General features: G+C 34.4%; 2 protein-coding genes across 8 annotated transcripts in view; one reads left to right on the top strand and one right to left on the bottom strand.

Moving 5' to 3' along the window:
* Positions 1-228: 228 nt before the first annotated feature.
* LOC125674895 (charged multivesicular body protein 1b-like) lies at positions 229-14,382 on the bottom strand. Of its 2 annotated transcripts, XM_048912254.2 has the most exons (7): positions 14,176-14,382; positions 10,237-10,334; positions 9,361-9,507; positions 4,285-4,353; positions 3,661-3,812; positions 3,196-3,271; positions 229-900 (listed from the first exon to the last, which is right to left on the bottom strand). In XM_048912254.2, exons 1-7 carry the CDS (start codon positions 14,186-14,188, stop codon positions 859-861), a joined length of 597 nt encoding a protein of 198 aa, XP_048768211.1. In that variant the 5' UTR covers positions 14,189-14,382; the 3' UTR covers positions 229-858. The 2 variants fall into 2 exon arrangements, with proteins under 2 accessions (XP_048768211.1, XP_056014418.1); XM_056158443.1 differs by lacking the exon at positions 229-900 and having other exon boundaries at positions 2,987-3,271; positions 14,176-14,357.
* Positions 14,383-14,400: 18 nt separating this feature from the next.
* The window catches only part of LOC125674745 (nucleolar pre-ribosomal-associated protein 1-like), a 47,029-nt gene continuing 44,069 nt past the window's right edge, over positions 14,401-17,360 (top strand). For 5 of the 6 annotated variants that reach the window (XM_048912014.2, XM_048912011.2, XM_048912013.2 and 2 more), the window contains exons 1-3: positions 14,403-14,597; positions 15,725-15,867; positions 16,341-16,628. In XM_048912014.2, the coding sequence (XP_048767971.2) occupies positions 14,450-14,597; positions 15,725-15,867; positions 16,341-16,628 (579 nt within the window). In that variant the 5' untranslated portion in view covers positions 14,403-14,449. Of the gene's footprint in view, positions 14,598-15,724; positions 15,868-16,340; positions 16,629-17,360 lie in introns of all 6 variants that reach the window. The other variant, XM_048912015.2, reaches the window with a different exon arrangement.

The following is a 17,360-nucleotide window of genomic DNA, read 5'->3' as shown; positions in this document are numbered from 1 at the left end:
TTCCTGCTAATACCTTCTCCTCTGTGCCATGCAGTACATCAAGGGGAGGAGGTTTTATTTGGAGCTGGGGAGACATTTGTTTTTCATAAAAGCAATCTCTAGTGCTAACCACATGCCACCTTTGATCTCTCAAAAATTGTTTTTGGCAATTGATATATTCTGGTATGTTTAAATAACACAGGAATACAACAAATACATATAGAACCAAACTCTGAAAGAACAATGATATGACCTGAAATATGTTTTTATTAAATATTTTGACAATGTTGTCATGTCAATATGTGCTGTACAAAATATGCATGTATGAATACTACAAGTCAAACAAACATAAAATTCACAATACACTCAATAAGGAGCTTTACACAGAACATGAAGTATTTGTTACAGTTAAAAAACAGTAAATAATCTAATTCACTGCAGCCTATCATGAAATGACAAAATCTATCTTGCACATTGTATCCATGTGAATATCGTGTTTCAGACTTGAAACATGTTATGGTTGAGATGGCACCCTTCGTACATACATGTACATAGTATAAAGTTTACAGAATAAACTCGTTTACATTAATAATATGAACATGTATTTCAACTTAAAAACCAAAGATGCTACATCCACTTCCATTCTTCTCTGGAAAATCTGGATAGGTTTCGATCCCTATAAATAAATCTACTACAAAATACATTTAAGTTTCATTCCTAATTATATCAATAATGTTGATTGAGAAATCAGATATGCACTGATAATCGCAGGTTTTGTATAATACATCTCAGTCATTGCTGTGTTTGAAGAGTATGCCCGACTTAAAGGTCCTGATAATCACAGTACACTAGAGGCTTGGTGTGTCTTTTCCACAACTTCTACAGTTGTCGCAGCTTTGCCAGTCTTTGTGAAAGTTCATCCTAGAATAATAAAGAACACAGATTAAAAGTTGTTACATGTAAGTCTATGTTTTTTTTGGTTGTTTTTGTTTGTTTGTTTTTTTTTATATACAATGCTGCCTGTTAAGAAAGTGCCCATCAAACAGACAAAACCCATGTAAATTAATATTGGCAATATCCAACATGAATGTTGAATACTCCATTCCAAATGTCTGAAAAATGTTATTATTGTACTTCTAAAGGTTTTTCTCAGTATAAAAGTAATTATACAATAAAATTATCTATTTCCCTTCATCTGAGAAAAAATCCCTGCAAAATTAGTGCTGCTCCCTAGGACTACTTCTTCATTCTAACCAATCGAAATGATTGGTGGGCGGAGCGTTCCAAGAATCCCGAGATCTGTGACCTAACGTCAATAGCAGACGTAATGATAGATTAACTGTAATGATGGTGGAGGGGAGGTTTGGTACTCTCACTGCCAATTGCAATGACTCGGTGTGAAATGTGGACAATCTTTAACTTGTATGAAAGGCTTTTACTTTCCTATAATGTAATTTAAGGGGTATTAACTGTAATTACGCCATAAAAAATTGAATTCAATGAAAATTGCTCTATATTATATATGTCAGTAATAAAGCCAGTATTTAATTGTTTCAAACACTTTTTAACCTTAAATCAGGCACATGAATGTGTAATTTTGATGATTAAATGATTATTGTCTTGCAAGCCAATAATTCTTCCTTATATATTTCTTTACACTAAGAGTAGTTATCTAATGTAGTTTTATTAGGATTCTCTTGCTTTTGTACAAAATAAATGTTTTTATTAGTCAATAATATATATTCCTATGCCATTGAGAGATTTGAGAAAAAATGGTTGTAATCACTTTCACAGCTAATGCCCCTTTAAAGTTTACAGAACTACATCTACTTGACAAATATATCACATCTATTTTTATTGTAACGACTGGGGATTCCGACAGAAAGAAAAGTAGAATGTTTATTTAAGACATGAACATCACTTGTGAATCGTGCTGAAATCCAAATCTGTTCACATTGACCATGAACAGCTCAAAAGTGATGTTCATTTCTTATATTTATATTCCTTTATTAAAACACCGTTTGTTTACATTGCTTCTATTTTGTTGTATAAAATGAACTCCTAGCCTCTGTCACAGTAGCAACACATAGACATGACGTCACACATCATCTCACGCTGCCTTTTATCAACATTGCACGGTGCACTGTATTTTGGAGCTAGGAGACAGCAAGATTGGGATGATAATCCGCTAAGTTCACAATCTTAATCCGAGGTGTGACTTTGCGAGATCTTTGTAACACATGTTGTATTTTTTCAAATCATTACGCTCTCTCAGTCGCGTGCTTTAAGCTAGTTCATAATCCGCTCATAGTCAATATGAACGGATTGTGTCGCGTGCTGAAATTGGTTGGTTCATAGAGGAAAATGTGATTTGTAATATACATGTAGATATATAAGAAATGAATTTCAATTCTGAAAATACATGAGGTTATGAGCTGTAACGTTTCAGGCCAGCATATTTTTCATGAACACTAATGCAGTTCATACCCTCATGTATTTTCAAAAATGATTCTTCAATACATTTATAAATAAGCAATATATTCAATGAGCACCACTGTTTGCACAAAATCCCTCTTAAATTAAAACAAAAATTTATTATAGTTGATATCAAGACCACTGGTACTTAAGTTCACAGATTTTTAAGACCATCGGCATTACGAAAATTTATACCACTCAGAAATGAATATTTACGAAAATAATACATCTATCTCTGTAAAAGGACCTATTTTGTTGATATTAAACTATTACTAAAGAAAATTGCCAAGTCTTTTCTATTCGGACTGCCTTACTTATTTTGACTGGAATCACTTGTCAGTTAGTCCAAATGACAGGCTGTCAAATGAGTTTTCAACAACTCTGAATTTTCTAAATTGACTTAAAGTATAGAACCCCTTTCCCCCAAAAAAGTTTGCATGTCGGTAGAGTAATTTATCAAAATATCCTTGAAAGTTTGGGCAAAACCAGGGAGTGCCAAACCTGTTTCAAAAAGCCCACCATTTTTTTTAAAAATTATTATTTTTGATACCAAATGCACATAATTTTTAATTTCATACAAAAGAAAAAGTTCATAGATCCATGATGCTCTTCAAAGCATCTTTAAAATCTTTATACACTTAACCAATAGGGTAGAAATGCTTTTCATCTCATGTCCTTCATAAATTATGTTGTAAATGTGCAATTTTGACTGTAACCGAGGTTACCAGTAAGACTACGTACTTGTTCTGTGGAAGCCTGGGCAGTACTGGATAAAGAGGTGGACTGTGCTGAGGGCAGATCTAGATTTAACTCCAACCTGAAACCACAAAACATTTCAGCAATCAAACATGTCGCTAAAGCTAATTTCAGATCTACTTAAACCAAAAAAGACCAGTGACTTCATCCATTAATTTTTCAAGTGGAATTTTTTTTCACTGTTTCAGAAAATTCCCACTTGACACCATAACACTTGAAAGAATTCATACTCTTCTGAAACTTCATGCCATTATTCAGGGATTTTAAACAGAAAATCATAAATTTTAATCACACTTTATAAATAAATAAACCCATCTTATTCACTTCAAAACAGGTTGCTTATACTAAATATGGATCATGTCGCCATCTATGTAAAAATTGAAACACTTCCTGTTCATTTTTTTTTTACTTCCTTCCTGTCCTACCCCATTCCACATCCCTAATCCTTACCCTGCCTCATCCGCCACCTCCTGCATCAAATTGTCCACCTCCCCCTGTGGAGTGGTCAGTGTGGATGTGTTGCTCATGGTGGCATCCATCACCTGCGTCTGGACATCAAGGTTCTCAAACTGCTGCTCAAATCGGTCCATCAACTGGGATACCTGTCAAATTACAGCTTCATTAATAGTAGCAACTGGGCGATGTATTTGTTCTTAAAAATATGCACTGAACATTTGTGATAGAAAACAGTGATTTCTAGATATCAGTAACATGAATTAGACCAAAATACTAAATACAGAACAAGTATATATGTGGAAAAGCTCTTGTTTTATCATGCTATTTTAATTACAGACAAGGATATTTCACAATCTAATCAAAATTAGATGTTACATCCGCTTACATACTCATGAAGAGATCTAACATCTAAATTTAATGAGATTGGGATGTTTTATCAACTGAATTGGGGTTATAGGTATATCTGAAGTCTTAGTACTTCTCAAATATCCAACTGCAGAGGAAATAGTGCTACTATGTGTATCTATTTGCCATGGAAACCAGTTGAACTCTTCTTCTGACATAGTGAACTCTGTCATGTGATTTACTGATTCTGTGACAATGATCAGAATTACATACCTTTTCCAGATTCATGGACTTCATTGCAGACTCCATGGATTTTACCACCCCTGCCATTGATCCTGTTACCTATAAAACAGATCACAAATACTTAGATCCTGTTACCTATAATACAGATCACAAATATTTACACCTAATAAAACTCAGTACATGCACACTATAGACCCACTTAAAACATCGGAGAAACTTTCTAAGCACGAAAGTTTAGAAAAACTTTTACACCATGTTAAAATCTAAATACTTATCATTGCTCTCAATTACACAGTAATATACCTATACACTCATGTACAGTAAATATGATATAAATGTAGGTACTACAAATGTACTTAACTCAAAAATGCATTAAATTTTAAACAAATTATATTCCATTAATTCCTCTTCCTGAAAAGGGTACTTATGGACAAAAAATCAAGCAAATTAGTATAAAATTCAAGTGGTTTTAAAAGTGCATCACTCTATATACTGTTTATACATGTATGAACAATAAAATGGGACAAAATGACTCATTTCCTATTTATAAGGAAATTCAATACAATAATCAGTTCCAACGAATATTCTCATTTATGTTACAGGAATACTGCCTCGTGGAGTTGTCTTGTTCTGTTTCATAGTAACAGCCCTTTTCTGTGTCTATACTGGTCATACCAACTGTCTTTCATCTTGGAGAAAACATTTTGATTGAAGTGAATAAAGAGGCAGAATACAGCATGGATGCAATCTCTGGAATTATGTACAATAATACTTCCTCTTATTACCAAACGATTTCTCAAAACACTCTGCAGACTTGTGCTTAAAATACAGTTATGGTTATTTAGTGAACGGTGATGGAATATGTTAGAGAAAACAAGAGACTGCAAGAATGCAGGATCCACCCCTCAAAACCTCTCAGCCTCTACTGCTGGACTTGTGATTTCTCTATCTGTGAAGTTTGCAGTGTGGACAAAGTTCATTCATTTCATGAATGGGGAGCCATTTCCAGATTCTCGGTGAACTGGAAAAATGTCACTAAAACGAACAAGGGCATTCAGGAAGGGCACTTCTGTCAGATAAATGAAAATATAAAACATATTCAAGAACTGAAGACAGAAAATGTCAGAAAAACCACCGAGAAAATCAACAGGATTCACCAGCAAGAAAAAGAGATGTTGAATGTTATCTCCATATTGATTGAAAATCAGGTCAGGCAGGCAGAGGAAGAGTTAGTAAAGAATAATTCCAAGCTAACAAAATTGGAAAATCGATTCCGCACCCACGCTGAAAATCTACGACAGAAGACGGCGAGCCTAGAGCAAAGTCGAGCATCCAACACGCAGTTTTTGGCAGAGCATGGTGAAATAAAGGCAATGATGAATGAAATGAAGTCTATGACTCATGAAAACATCTCTTGTTTTGGTGAACTTTCTATCTTCGTAAAAGGCAATATCGAAATTCATCTGGTCGAGAAAATGCTTGGAAAGGCCCAAAATGTTTCCGACATGAATGCCACAGCAATCTCCGAGTTCAACATAGGTGAAAAAACAATTGCCAGCATATCCCCTGAATCAGAAGACATCGCCTGGATTCATGGAGTCTCTGAAGATTTTAGTACCTTGTCAACGATTAAAGGCGAGCGAAAACGGAAGCAAAAGCACAGTGCATACTTTGGCGACTGCACTTTGATGGAAAATGGAGATATGTATTTCAATGATTATATGGCTCAGTGCATTAAAAGGCTCTCTACGACTGGTGCAGTTTCAGTGATCAAAGAAACCAAGCCTCTGACACCACTGGGAATTAGCCTGATGTCGGAGGGATGTCTACTGGTTACTTTGGATTCGGAGGACTTTGATTCCAAGTTTGAAAAAGGCAAAAATCTGGTCTGGCACATGTCTCCAGGAGGGCGAGTATTAAAGGAGTACGAATTTGAGCTGGATGGACAAACGAGACTGTTTGCCTGTCCATACCGAGCAGTCCAGAATGGAAACTTGGACATCTGTGTTGTCGATGTTCTAACTGCTAACAGTGGACGAGTCGTGGTTTTGAGAAAAGAAGGCGCACTGAAGTTCCGCTACTTTGGATTCGACTCTACCAAACCGTTTGACCCCTCCATGATTTGTTGTGATGTCAGCAACAACCTTCTTGTCAGTGATTACAGCAACGACCGTGTGCATATCATTACCGCAGATGGGCAGTTTATTCGATACCTTCTGACAAATCAAAATGGACTATTGAAGCCCTACTGTCTTGCAATGGTCAATAACATCTTGTGGATTGGATGTCGTGATGGAAAGGTCAAGGTTGTCCGACATCATGTGACTAAGGAAATGAATGTTTCTTATGGACTTGACGCTGTTGCAAAAAATAGTATCGACTTTGAAATGATCAAAGTCATCAACTACTGGAAAACTAAAAAGCAAGAAGAAGACGATTTGTGAATTGTCTGATTAAACAGGTGTCAAAATGAAGTGAAACTTGACATTGCGTATAAGTAACTGTGTTCAGTTTTCGCCTATTAAACTCCCCCTAAAATCAGCCAATTTTGAAACTTCCAGCAAGTTTTACAGATATTCTCATAATATCAGCCACCTGCTGAAAATCAAACATCTGCCAGTATATTTTTAAGTTGTTGTAAATTTATCATTAACAAACATAGGCAATACTCCCCAATAAAACCAGTCACAGTTAGAGACAGTGAGAAGCCATGCATCTAAATTCCCATGGCTGGAGGTGTTAACATGTGTGGTCTGTGAGCACATCACTCCTTATGACTGAAGGCTCATGAACTTTTAGCTGCAATAATGTAGCCCTCTCCGACTTCTTTTTGGAGGGGGGGGGGGGGGGGGGGGGGGGGGTTGTTGTTAGAAAATGTCAGAACTACAGAACTAAAAAAAAATCTGAAAGGGCTACATTATTCAAAATGTAACATGATGACAATTATTATTCTGCCTGTCATTATTTTTTCTCTCTAAAATATCAAGATTTCATATTTGCTTTTTATTGGAGCCAAGGGCAATCACTTCTATTGTTAATTGATGCAAATATTTTAAATGCAATATTAATTAGATTGTTATTTTACTGGTGCATAATTATCAAAAATGGATGATAACTTATCATTTTTGTGTTAATCAAATATTTAGACAAGTTTTCTTCACAACAGTTATAAAATTTAGTTACTATATAAAATGTATCAATCCCTAGCACAATGACTCCTTAGCAAAATGGATAGTGCATTCCCTTGTCAAGCAAGGGGCCCTGGGTTCAAGTCTGCAGATTGCGAACTATTATTTTGAAGTTTTTTAAGTTAACTCAATACAAAAAATTTCAAATAAGATAAAAAAATAAAGACACAGAAAAGAAATAGTGATAAGGCTAAAATAAAATAAAAGTGTGTTTCTGGTTTCTCCTACTGTTTTGCTGCTAACCCTAAAGATTTTATTGACTATATAAATAAAATGAAAATCTGCAATTTTCAAAGTGCAATTTTTTTTCTTTTCACATTCGAGTTTCTCTGATTCACATCTTGACTACTATTGATCTTCAAAATGTTTGTATTTTTTGTAATGTATATATATATATAGACAAGTATTCAAAGTGTATCAAAAACTAAGATTTCAAATGAACTATTTTTGAATCAATAAAATGAAATGCTTTACCTACCTAATTTTGGGGGAGTGAAATAGGAAACACAAGTATATTTCATTTCTGCCTAATATACATCTATCCATGCTCTATGCGAAAATAGTAAAGTATCGAATATAAAAGATAAAACTAACAGGCAGTAAAATATGGATTGTTTTTTATCACCTGAATGAAATAAATGACAAGATTAGTTAATATGTGTTGGCATTGTTTTGTTACAGGTACATGAATATTCACAAATAGAAATACTTTGTAAATTTCGAATTCACGTACATCCTAAAAGATTTAAAAAGTGTGATGTAATACAATGTGAAGCCAAATATAAAATATGTATCATTAAACATAATTCAATGACAAATTTTCAACATCAGGGTAGGCTACATGTGGTTTCATGTGTTACCAGATTTGTTATGTATTTAAAAAAAAAAATATTGAGGAGAATTTAAGCAAGATGGATGACAATGGAGAAGTCAAAATAAAGTTTCTACCATATGTGTTTCTGTTTTTAGAGTTTACGTTTTTCAGTAAGTCAACCTGGTAATAATTTCAAAAATAGCAGTTGCAATAAATTAGAGTTGTGTCTGGCCGTACGTATATTATCAATTACATGTACTTAAGTGCCAAAATTTTATCCTGATACCCTACATAATCTTATTTAGCTTTACAGCTTGTGTGCACTTACAATGATGAAAATTGTAACCTGAAAAATGTTTGAAATTTCTTAAAAATCAAAACTCATGTTTAATAGTGAGGAGTATAAGGAAAAAGGACATAGCTAGTTATCAGTTGTGAATTTTTTGTAAATTGGCCACCCCTCTCAACCGGCCATTTTCTTCAGCCCGACAGCTGGTCAGTATCGAGGAGTTTCATAGTATTTAAAATTCTCAGACAATGAACCAATAAAATATTATAGTGCAATCAGCTAAAAAGATTCATGCCAGAATTGAATTGTTAGCAGTAGTACTTCTGTATTACACCAATCTCTCAATATTTAAAATCATTCTAGTATTACCATCTGAAGCAGTGTGGGTCACTAATTTTGAGGCTGACAAAATAGGTTACAAAAGCTAGAACCTCATCGTGCTAAGTATGGGAATTTACTAATGCACCTGTTTCTAAGTAAGCACACAAGGAAACAATACATCATTTGCTGAATTAAACAATTTGTCTTCTATCATATTGTACTGTATAAATGGTACTTTTAGCGAATCGCAAATTTAGCGATTTGTCCATAAATCATGTGTATATATATTTTGCGAGAACTAATTTTAGCAACTTTAGAATTCCAAGAAAGATAGCTATTACCTCTGATATGGAATAAATATTAGTGATATTCAATTTTTGCGATCTTAACACCCTCACTAATGCCAAAATGAAATCCTCGCTAAAAATTCTACTTATACAGTATTTTGTCAGCCATCGAATTTGGTGAATCTATCAGCGAGAATCAATTTTCACCTGCTTCATCGTGACGGCCGTCTGAACCCTCGACGCCACTGCGTCTATTCTGGCACTCATTTTACGATAATTCAAAGCCTGATTTTTCTGTCTTATTGCGTTTTCTGCATGGATCTTTGCCCCTTCCGCATTGCCTTTTTGCATAGCCTGAAATTACAATTTTTATCATCAAAATCATTGGAGATTAAGTGACACATACATGCAAGACATATATATGTTTTTATCAAATTGAATGCAACAAAACCTTGTAAAGAATTTAACAATTTCTAAGAGTCTTGATCTAATTTGTTCATGCACTGTAATAAAGATTTAACCATTATTTTCTACAGATCACAAAATTTCAAACCTGCAAAACTCTCCGACCATTCACTTGATACATATATACATACAGATCCGACCTGGAGGTTATAAAACTTTTACCATACTCATACTCAAACTCAGCCATGTTTGTTTTGAGTACAACTCTGAGCAAGCTCCAAAGCATACTCGAACAAGAGGCCCACAGGCCTTATCGGTCACTTGAATACTAGTGAAAAAGTATCACTACTCCCAAAGGCTATGAAATCTAGAAAAAAATTCCTGTTCTGAATATCTAAGCTAAATTCTAATGTTCAGCAACAGTATAAAACAAGATATGTTCTTAAAACTTAAATGCCCACAAAAGTGCATCCATTGATGAAAGGTTTTATATAATACTAATAGGTGTATTAACATTAAAACATCAAAAGATATGACTAATTTGGACCCATCCTAAAGTCAAAACCTTGGGTTGTGAAATCCCCCTTTTTTTGTACATCATTGGTGCCATGCTAGTTTGCTTTAGATTTAACACTAGGTATGCATGTATAGCATCTAAGTGCTGCCTGCTTGCCTTACCTTTTTACATTTGGTTTTCTCTTCTTTTTCTGATTTTTCACTTTTTTTGGCATTTCTTTCCAAATCTTTGGCTGCAAACTTGAGGTTAAACAGATGTTCTTTGACACAATTAAGGATAAATACAGATTACATTATACATGTATATCAAAGCACTAGACTTTGATAATTATAGAACATGACTTAGAATATTAGAATACATGAAAATGATTTTTGTTAAAATTCTCATACAATCTTGTGTACGTCAATCTAATTAAAATCAGATCTTCTCATACTGTTACACTCCGGATCTGATTTTAATTAGACTGATCTTGTGAATTTTCTACAATTGAAGAGAAATTTTTACCTGTGGAAAGGGAAATATTTATTTTTTGTCAAAAGGGGAAAGGTACTCTTTACCATTAGTAAAAAAAACACCTTGATAATCCCCGATGACCGGCGCATTTTGTCGACTCATAACTTAAAAGTAATGGAAGTCATAGAACATCAAAATTTAAAATGATTAACATGTAATCATCACACTATCACGTAAATAAAAGTAAATATCTATTCTGTAATAAAACGAAAAGGGTGTGCAGTAAATTTTCATAAGAAGCACTATTCAAATCTGCAAATCCATTCTGTGTTAATATGATAGATGTAAAAAACAATTATTGCTTAAACATAAATGTATTAAAAACAGCTTCTTGATCCGCTCCTCTTTTTTTTTTCTTGTCGCTAAACATGTAATGGATTGAGGAGCTGGTTTTAATCACAATAACATATTAGGTAATTAAATTTGTAAACGTTTTCCCTTTTACCTACGTAACATTACTCCTCAAATGGTGCTTTGATTACACATGCTGAGTGTCATGTCACGATGTGATACGTGCAGTCACTGTAGTGTCACAATGAAATGATTCTGATATCACAATATAACTACAATAATTCATAAATGATAACAATTTCTTGGTTTGAATTATAACCATGTAAGGAAGTTAGCTCCTGAGCTTTTGAGCACAACTGTGCAGGATGCTACAACTATGTATTTACTGGTTCAATACTGATCCCATTGGTGCAAACATATTACACATCTATTGCTGAACCCTACCCAGTTGAAAAATTGTGTGACAATTCAAATTTTGAAAGGGTTTGGCAAGGACTATATTTTGTGACGGAAGGATTCATTAATCAAAAAGTTCTAATTCGCATGATATTACCGGGTACTGTTTCTGTTTCATCCAATGTATCATCTATCTTTATACTCCTGGACTATACATGTATTTCAGTTTTATAATTTATGATACAGGTAGTTGAGACTTGGAACTAGTTCAAATGTTGTAATTCATTAACTTGGTTGATATATTTTTCCAAATGGAGCACCGATTCTTAAAAAAGTTTTAATTAATTAACTAGAAATTTTGTATAAAAATTCAGTATTTTTGCCAATAATTTAATTTTTTTTTATCTCCAACCCCCACTTTTTTAATGTTCAAATTATGTAAAATTTTAGAAATTGACATTACTCCTGATATGTCCTTTTAAACTCTCAATTTTGATATCATGAAGTTTCATATATCAAGCGCAAAAAGGTCATTACATGATTGTATATCTATTCTATGCAATGATTGATTAATTGTGTTGCTTATGTTGTGTTGACACAAACAGAAAAATCAAGTTCAATTGAATAAATTCTAAGTGCAAAAAGGTCATGTTTACAACACTGTAGCTCAATAACAAGCATTGCGATGCTAGTTTTTCTTTTTAATTTCCTAATTCTCCTTCAATGTAGAAACCAAAAATACACTTCCCAAAAAATTTACATTACTCCAAATCTGAAGTGCAAACCTCTTTAAATTAATTGCAATATATATCTTTCCACGCCTTTCCTAAAGTACATCCACATTTCTCTAAAAGACCATTCCCTGAAACACATCCACATATCTCCTAAAAGACCATTCCCTGAAACACATCCACATATCTCCTAAAAGACCATTCCCTGAAACACATCCACATATCTCCTAAAAGACCATTCCCTGAAACACATCCACATATCTCCTAAAAGACCATTCCCTGAAACACATCCACATATCTCCTAAAAGACCATTCCCTGAAACACATCCACATATCTCCTAAAAGACCATTCCCTGAAACACATCCACATATCTCTAAAAGACCATTCCCTGAAACATATCCACATATCTCTAAAAGACCATTCCCTGAAACACATCCACATATCTCCTAAAATTGATTATCTTACACTTATTCACATCTCTCCCAAAGCATAATCCTTGAAACACATTCACAATGCTCCCAAAATCTAATCTGTTACACTTATCCACATCCCTGAAAAAATATCCACATCTCTCCTTCAGTAAAATCCTGCAACTTATCCACATCTTTCCAAAAAATCTCACCAGTCATTTTACTCAACTTTTGGACAGACAAGTAAGAAACTTAACAAACTGTCTACCCTATGATATATTTCATTCCAGTACATATATTGTAAAGAAATGGCAAATATTACTTGGGCATGTATATTTTGAAATTGAATAGAAAGGTTAAATATGTGGTTTTAATTAGCAATCTAAGATTTTCTAAAGTGACATCATCATGTAGAGAGTACAGGGAATGTAAGTGATAACGTACTAACATAATTTCATTAAATTACATATTCGAACAACAGAATGAGATTTTCGTAAACTTTAAGATCACATACTTATAATGACATGTGACTTAGAACATGGTCACAGTTTTTATTATTTTAATATTTCCAAGGTTTTAAGACACTATCGCCATAGGCTTACAAGTTAGTACGATGAACTTTTAGATTAATTTATTTCAAACAAAATCTATGTATATTAACTTTGTTCTGTTGATATAAGAGTAATGAAGAACTTTTTAAGTTACATAGGACCCGAATCAGAGAGAGAGAGAGAGAGAGAGAGAGAGAGAGAGAGAGAGAGAAGGGGAAATTATCTGAGTTAAAAAAAAAATACATGTGTAACATTAAGGGAAAAAAATACAATGGACCATACCAGGATTTGAACCCGGGCCCCCTAAATTCTCCAATCAGGTGCTCTATCAACTGGCCACTGACCACTATAAATTCCTCATTCTTTGAATATCTTTACCAGGTTGGGAACACTTCCCCTATAGCGAGGATATTCTCGCTAAAACACGATTATCCCTCTTTAGCATGAAATAAACATTACCATAAACAGGTGTTTTTGCGTCTTTATTGAAAATAATGTCAAATCCCGTGCAACGTTGAATAAGTGCGACACACACTCAACATGATGCGAATTGTTTCTATGAAATTGACAACATAGTCATGAAATTGCATGTCAAAGTTGCTGCGTAAGAGGGAAGCAGTCTGAAATCCAATACACATTGTGAGTGTTTTTGTTTTGATTAATATATTTGCAGAAGTATCACACATTTTAGCACTTTTTCTTCTTTTCACGTGAAACACGAAGAGATGTATTCCACAGGTGTTTTTCTCGGTTGTACGGGATATATTATATTTATTCTCGTTAGACAGGGATAATTGCATTTTAGCGAGAATATCTCGTTATAGGGGAAGTGTTCCCAACCTGTTTACAGCTTAAAGAAATCAACCCAGGATCTTTATCCTGGCCTGGTCTTTTTAGACATGAAACCAGTAGAAACAAGTTGTCATCTTCCTGCGATCATCATCGTGTGTTCATTTATCATTAATCGATGTGTCAGATTATTCTGATGAATCCGATCCATTAACCAATCACTTCTTAACCTTAAAGATTTTAAAATCAGACTGACCAGAGAGAGAGAGAGAGAGAGAGAGAGAGAGAGAGAGAGAGAGAGAGAGAGAGAGCAACTGCAGATTATGAAGAAGCTAAGGAGTCTAGCCCTTAGACTAGGAAGAGGATGTGCACTTTCTCCCACTTACCATCCATATTTAACTATTTTTAAAAAGGATACTATCCATCGACATTTTCAAGCTATGCTCTAACGTCACACTTTAGGAACTGGACATGTATTTAAACTATTGTGAAATGTAAATAAAAGATGACTTCGTCTCTTGTGATTGTGTATATTCAATCTGTGTGTAAAACGTCATCATTTGGTGTAGTTCTTTTCGAAACTCCTCTACCTTTATTATTGTTGTCATGCGACCGGAAGTCGATTGATTAATAACACAAGAAACGTTCCGAAACAACGTTGTAAACACACGTGCACATGGTTGCACAAAATCATGAAGGAAAAAGTTTCATCGAGGAAAAAGAGAAAGCAAAATTTGGATGAAAATGGAAACTCCTCCCCCAAAAAGAAGAAACAGGAGGAGAAATATACGGAAATCAGATTCAAATTTGAATTGAGAGATGCCAATTTGACATTTTTAGGTCGGTACTCACTGTACTAGCCAGAGCGCTAGAGCTTCAGCTGTGCTTCTGATCAACTAAACTAGAGTAGAGATATGTGCATAGCATCTATGTCTCTACTTAAATATTGTAGTGTATAATTTTGTATGAAGAACTAGAATGACGAAGAGTAGAGAAGCTTTATTTTCGAATTGGGTCCTGCCTTTTAGACATCAAATTTAATAATAAATATGTACACTGAAGCACATATAACATAATGTACATGCACAGAATGGCATGTATATTTACTGGAATGGCGCTATAAAATCTGGTATGGTGCATATTATTTTATTTCCAAGTATTATTTGCACTTCATATGATAATGTAGTGATCAGCTGGGTTCAATCACCGGTGGCCAGATGGCTCAGTTGGTAGATCATCTGATTAGAGATTCAGGGGGCCCGGGTTTGAATTGCGGTATGGCCCATTGCATTTTCTCCCTTCCAGTTACATTTGGTGCCGTTGACAACCCCTGAACTTGCAGGTGAAAGTCTTTCCAGGGGCAAAAAACATCTGGGTTATGTGTCTGCACAAATGTGAAGACAATTTAAAGAGGGAGGAATGTAGCAATCAGCTGGGTTCAATCACCGATGGCCAGATAGTTTAGTTGGTAGAGCACCTGACTAGAGATTCAGGGGGCCCAGGTTCGAATCCCGGTCTGGTTCATTGCATTTTTCTCCTTTCTGGTTACAAATTCATCAGGTCACGTGAGAAATGGTGTCTGAATCATCTCTCATTTACAAATGTTATTGAATGAAACACTTCATTTCATGAAGAATCTTTATCACTAAAAGTAAGACACCTGCTGAATCAATGTTATCTCTGGATGTTATTACATGTAGTGAAGTTTTGCATGAGTAGTATTCATAAAATGTCTTCCACTCTTAATAGAATGAAGCACAAGTAATAGAATGAATTTGATATGGGGTGTCATATATTCACAGAATATAATTGTTTGCAATAAATTTCAAGCAAATATTTCAACTGAAACTTTCTAAAAGTAATGGAAAACCTTTTTATATGTACCCACATGATTTGATAAAAGGACAGTTGGAAAACTTTCATTATGACAAAGAATCTGATGTTGAAATGGACTTAATTTATTTCAGCTTTGGAGAAGTTTGCCAAACAGGCTGAAGAACATGTTACAGACAACAAGGACTACGACATTGTGGCAGGATATTGTCGTTCCTCTCCGGAGTGTACCGAGATACTACAGCTGTTAGAGGGAGGCCGGAGAAAAGAAACAGAGGTCAGACCAGAGTCTTCCCATTGAGAACTTTTAAAGATGATAACTAAATTACACATTTTTATTGAGACTTCTATAAATTTAAAATTTTGATAACTTTCAAAACACTAAAGCAAGAATAAAAAAACCAAACCAACATATGTATATATATACAGTATTTTGGCATCACTATACAGGAATATTTGGAGGATTGCTTCAAAAGAGATGTTTTTAATGTTAGAACTTTATGTTTTGGCAAATTTTGATGAACACTATGTCAAGTATAATTTATATGAATGGAATTTTTGGTGCAAAACATTTACAGTGCACCACAATGAAGTGGTGTGTACTATCTTGAAACAGTTGGTATACAAAATGATTCACTTAATTTGAAATGTATGTTTGATTTTATTGATATAATTATTGAAATGTGTAATAATTGTGAATTTTGTCACAATAAAACAGCAACATTAATCGTCTGATTTCCCACTCTACAGTATCATGCAATCTTTGGAGCATTAGAAGCTATTCTGCTCCGCATTTTGGATGACCTAACCAAGCACGCCCCGGTCGGTAAAGCCATACTGCAGAAGATCCTGTCTGTGGGAATGCCCTCCGTCTACTTCATGTTGGGGCCCCAGATAAAGGCCGCCGCTGTAAAGACAACTCTTAGAATGTTGGGAGCTCTGGTAATGCTGGGGGAGGGCGGGGCAAAGGCCCTACTGTTACAGCTAGATACCACCCACCAACATGTACAATCTCTGTTTACCAGAAGGAATGCTAAGGTAAGTAAACTCATGAGTAGAATTTAATTCTTCCTGTTGTAAGTGAAATAAGTAAACTCGCGAGTAGAATTTAATTCTTCCTGTTCTGAGTGAGGTAAGTAAACTCGCGAGTAGAATTTAATTCTTCCTGTTCTGAGTGAGGTAAGTAAACTCACGAGTAGAATTTAATTCTTCCTGTTCTGAGTGAGGTAAGTAAACTCGCGAGTAGAATTTAATTCTTCCTGTTCTGAGTGAGGTAAGTAAACTCACGAGTAGAATTTAATTCTTCCTGTTCTGAGTGAGGTAAGTAAACTCACGAGTAGAATATCTGAATTTAATTCTTCCTGTTGTGAGTGAGGAGATGAGAGCATTGTCGGTCACCTGTAAGTTTTCTGGAATAACTCTTACTGCTGTGATACACGATACATTTAAATATGTGCTTTTATACATGTAATGGGTGTGTATATTTGCTGTTTTAACTATTTTATTGTCATTATACAAGAAGATATAAGTTTTGATCAAATATTATTGATTATTAATCATTAAGTAATGATGGGAATGCTTAGAAATTGTTACACTCAAATTCGTTACAGTTTGTTGTATATGTCAGCCCTGTATCTCCACTCTGTTACAATTTCAGTAGCATAGAAATGATATTTACAATTAAAACAATGTGCTATGTGAAGACAAGATGGGGAATTCTGTAGCCCAAAATGGAAATGGTTAAAACGACAATGAAAATGAAACTAAAGA

The sequence above is a fragment of the Ostrea edulis genome, chromosome 3, assembly GCF_947568905.1.
Source record: "Ostrea edulis chromosome 3, xbOstEdul1.1, whole genome shotgun sequence".
NCBI lineage: Eukaryota > Metazoa > Mollusca > Bivalvia > Ostreida > Ostreidae > Ostrea > Ostrea edulis.
This window is presented reverse-complemented; position numbering and strand designations above follow the sequence as displayed.

Bases quoted from the DNA above. Each gene is read 5' to 3' on its own strand.
- LOC125674895 (XM_056158443.1), bottom strand. The intron at 4,354-9,360 runs GTGAAAATTGAT...TCTGTTTTATAG, and splicing joins CGGCCGTCACGATGAAGCAG to GTAACAGGATCAATGGCAGG. The intron at 3,813-4,284 runs GTATGTAATTCT...GTAATTTGACAG, and splicing joins AGTCCATGAATCTGGAAAAG to GTATCCCAGTTGATGGACCG.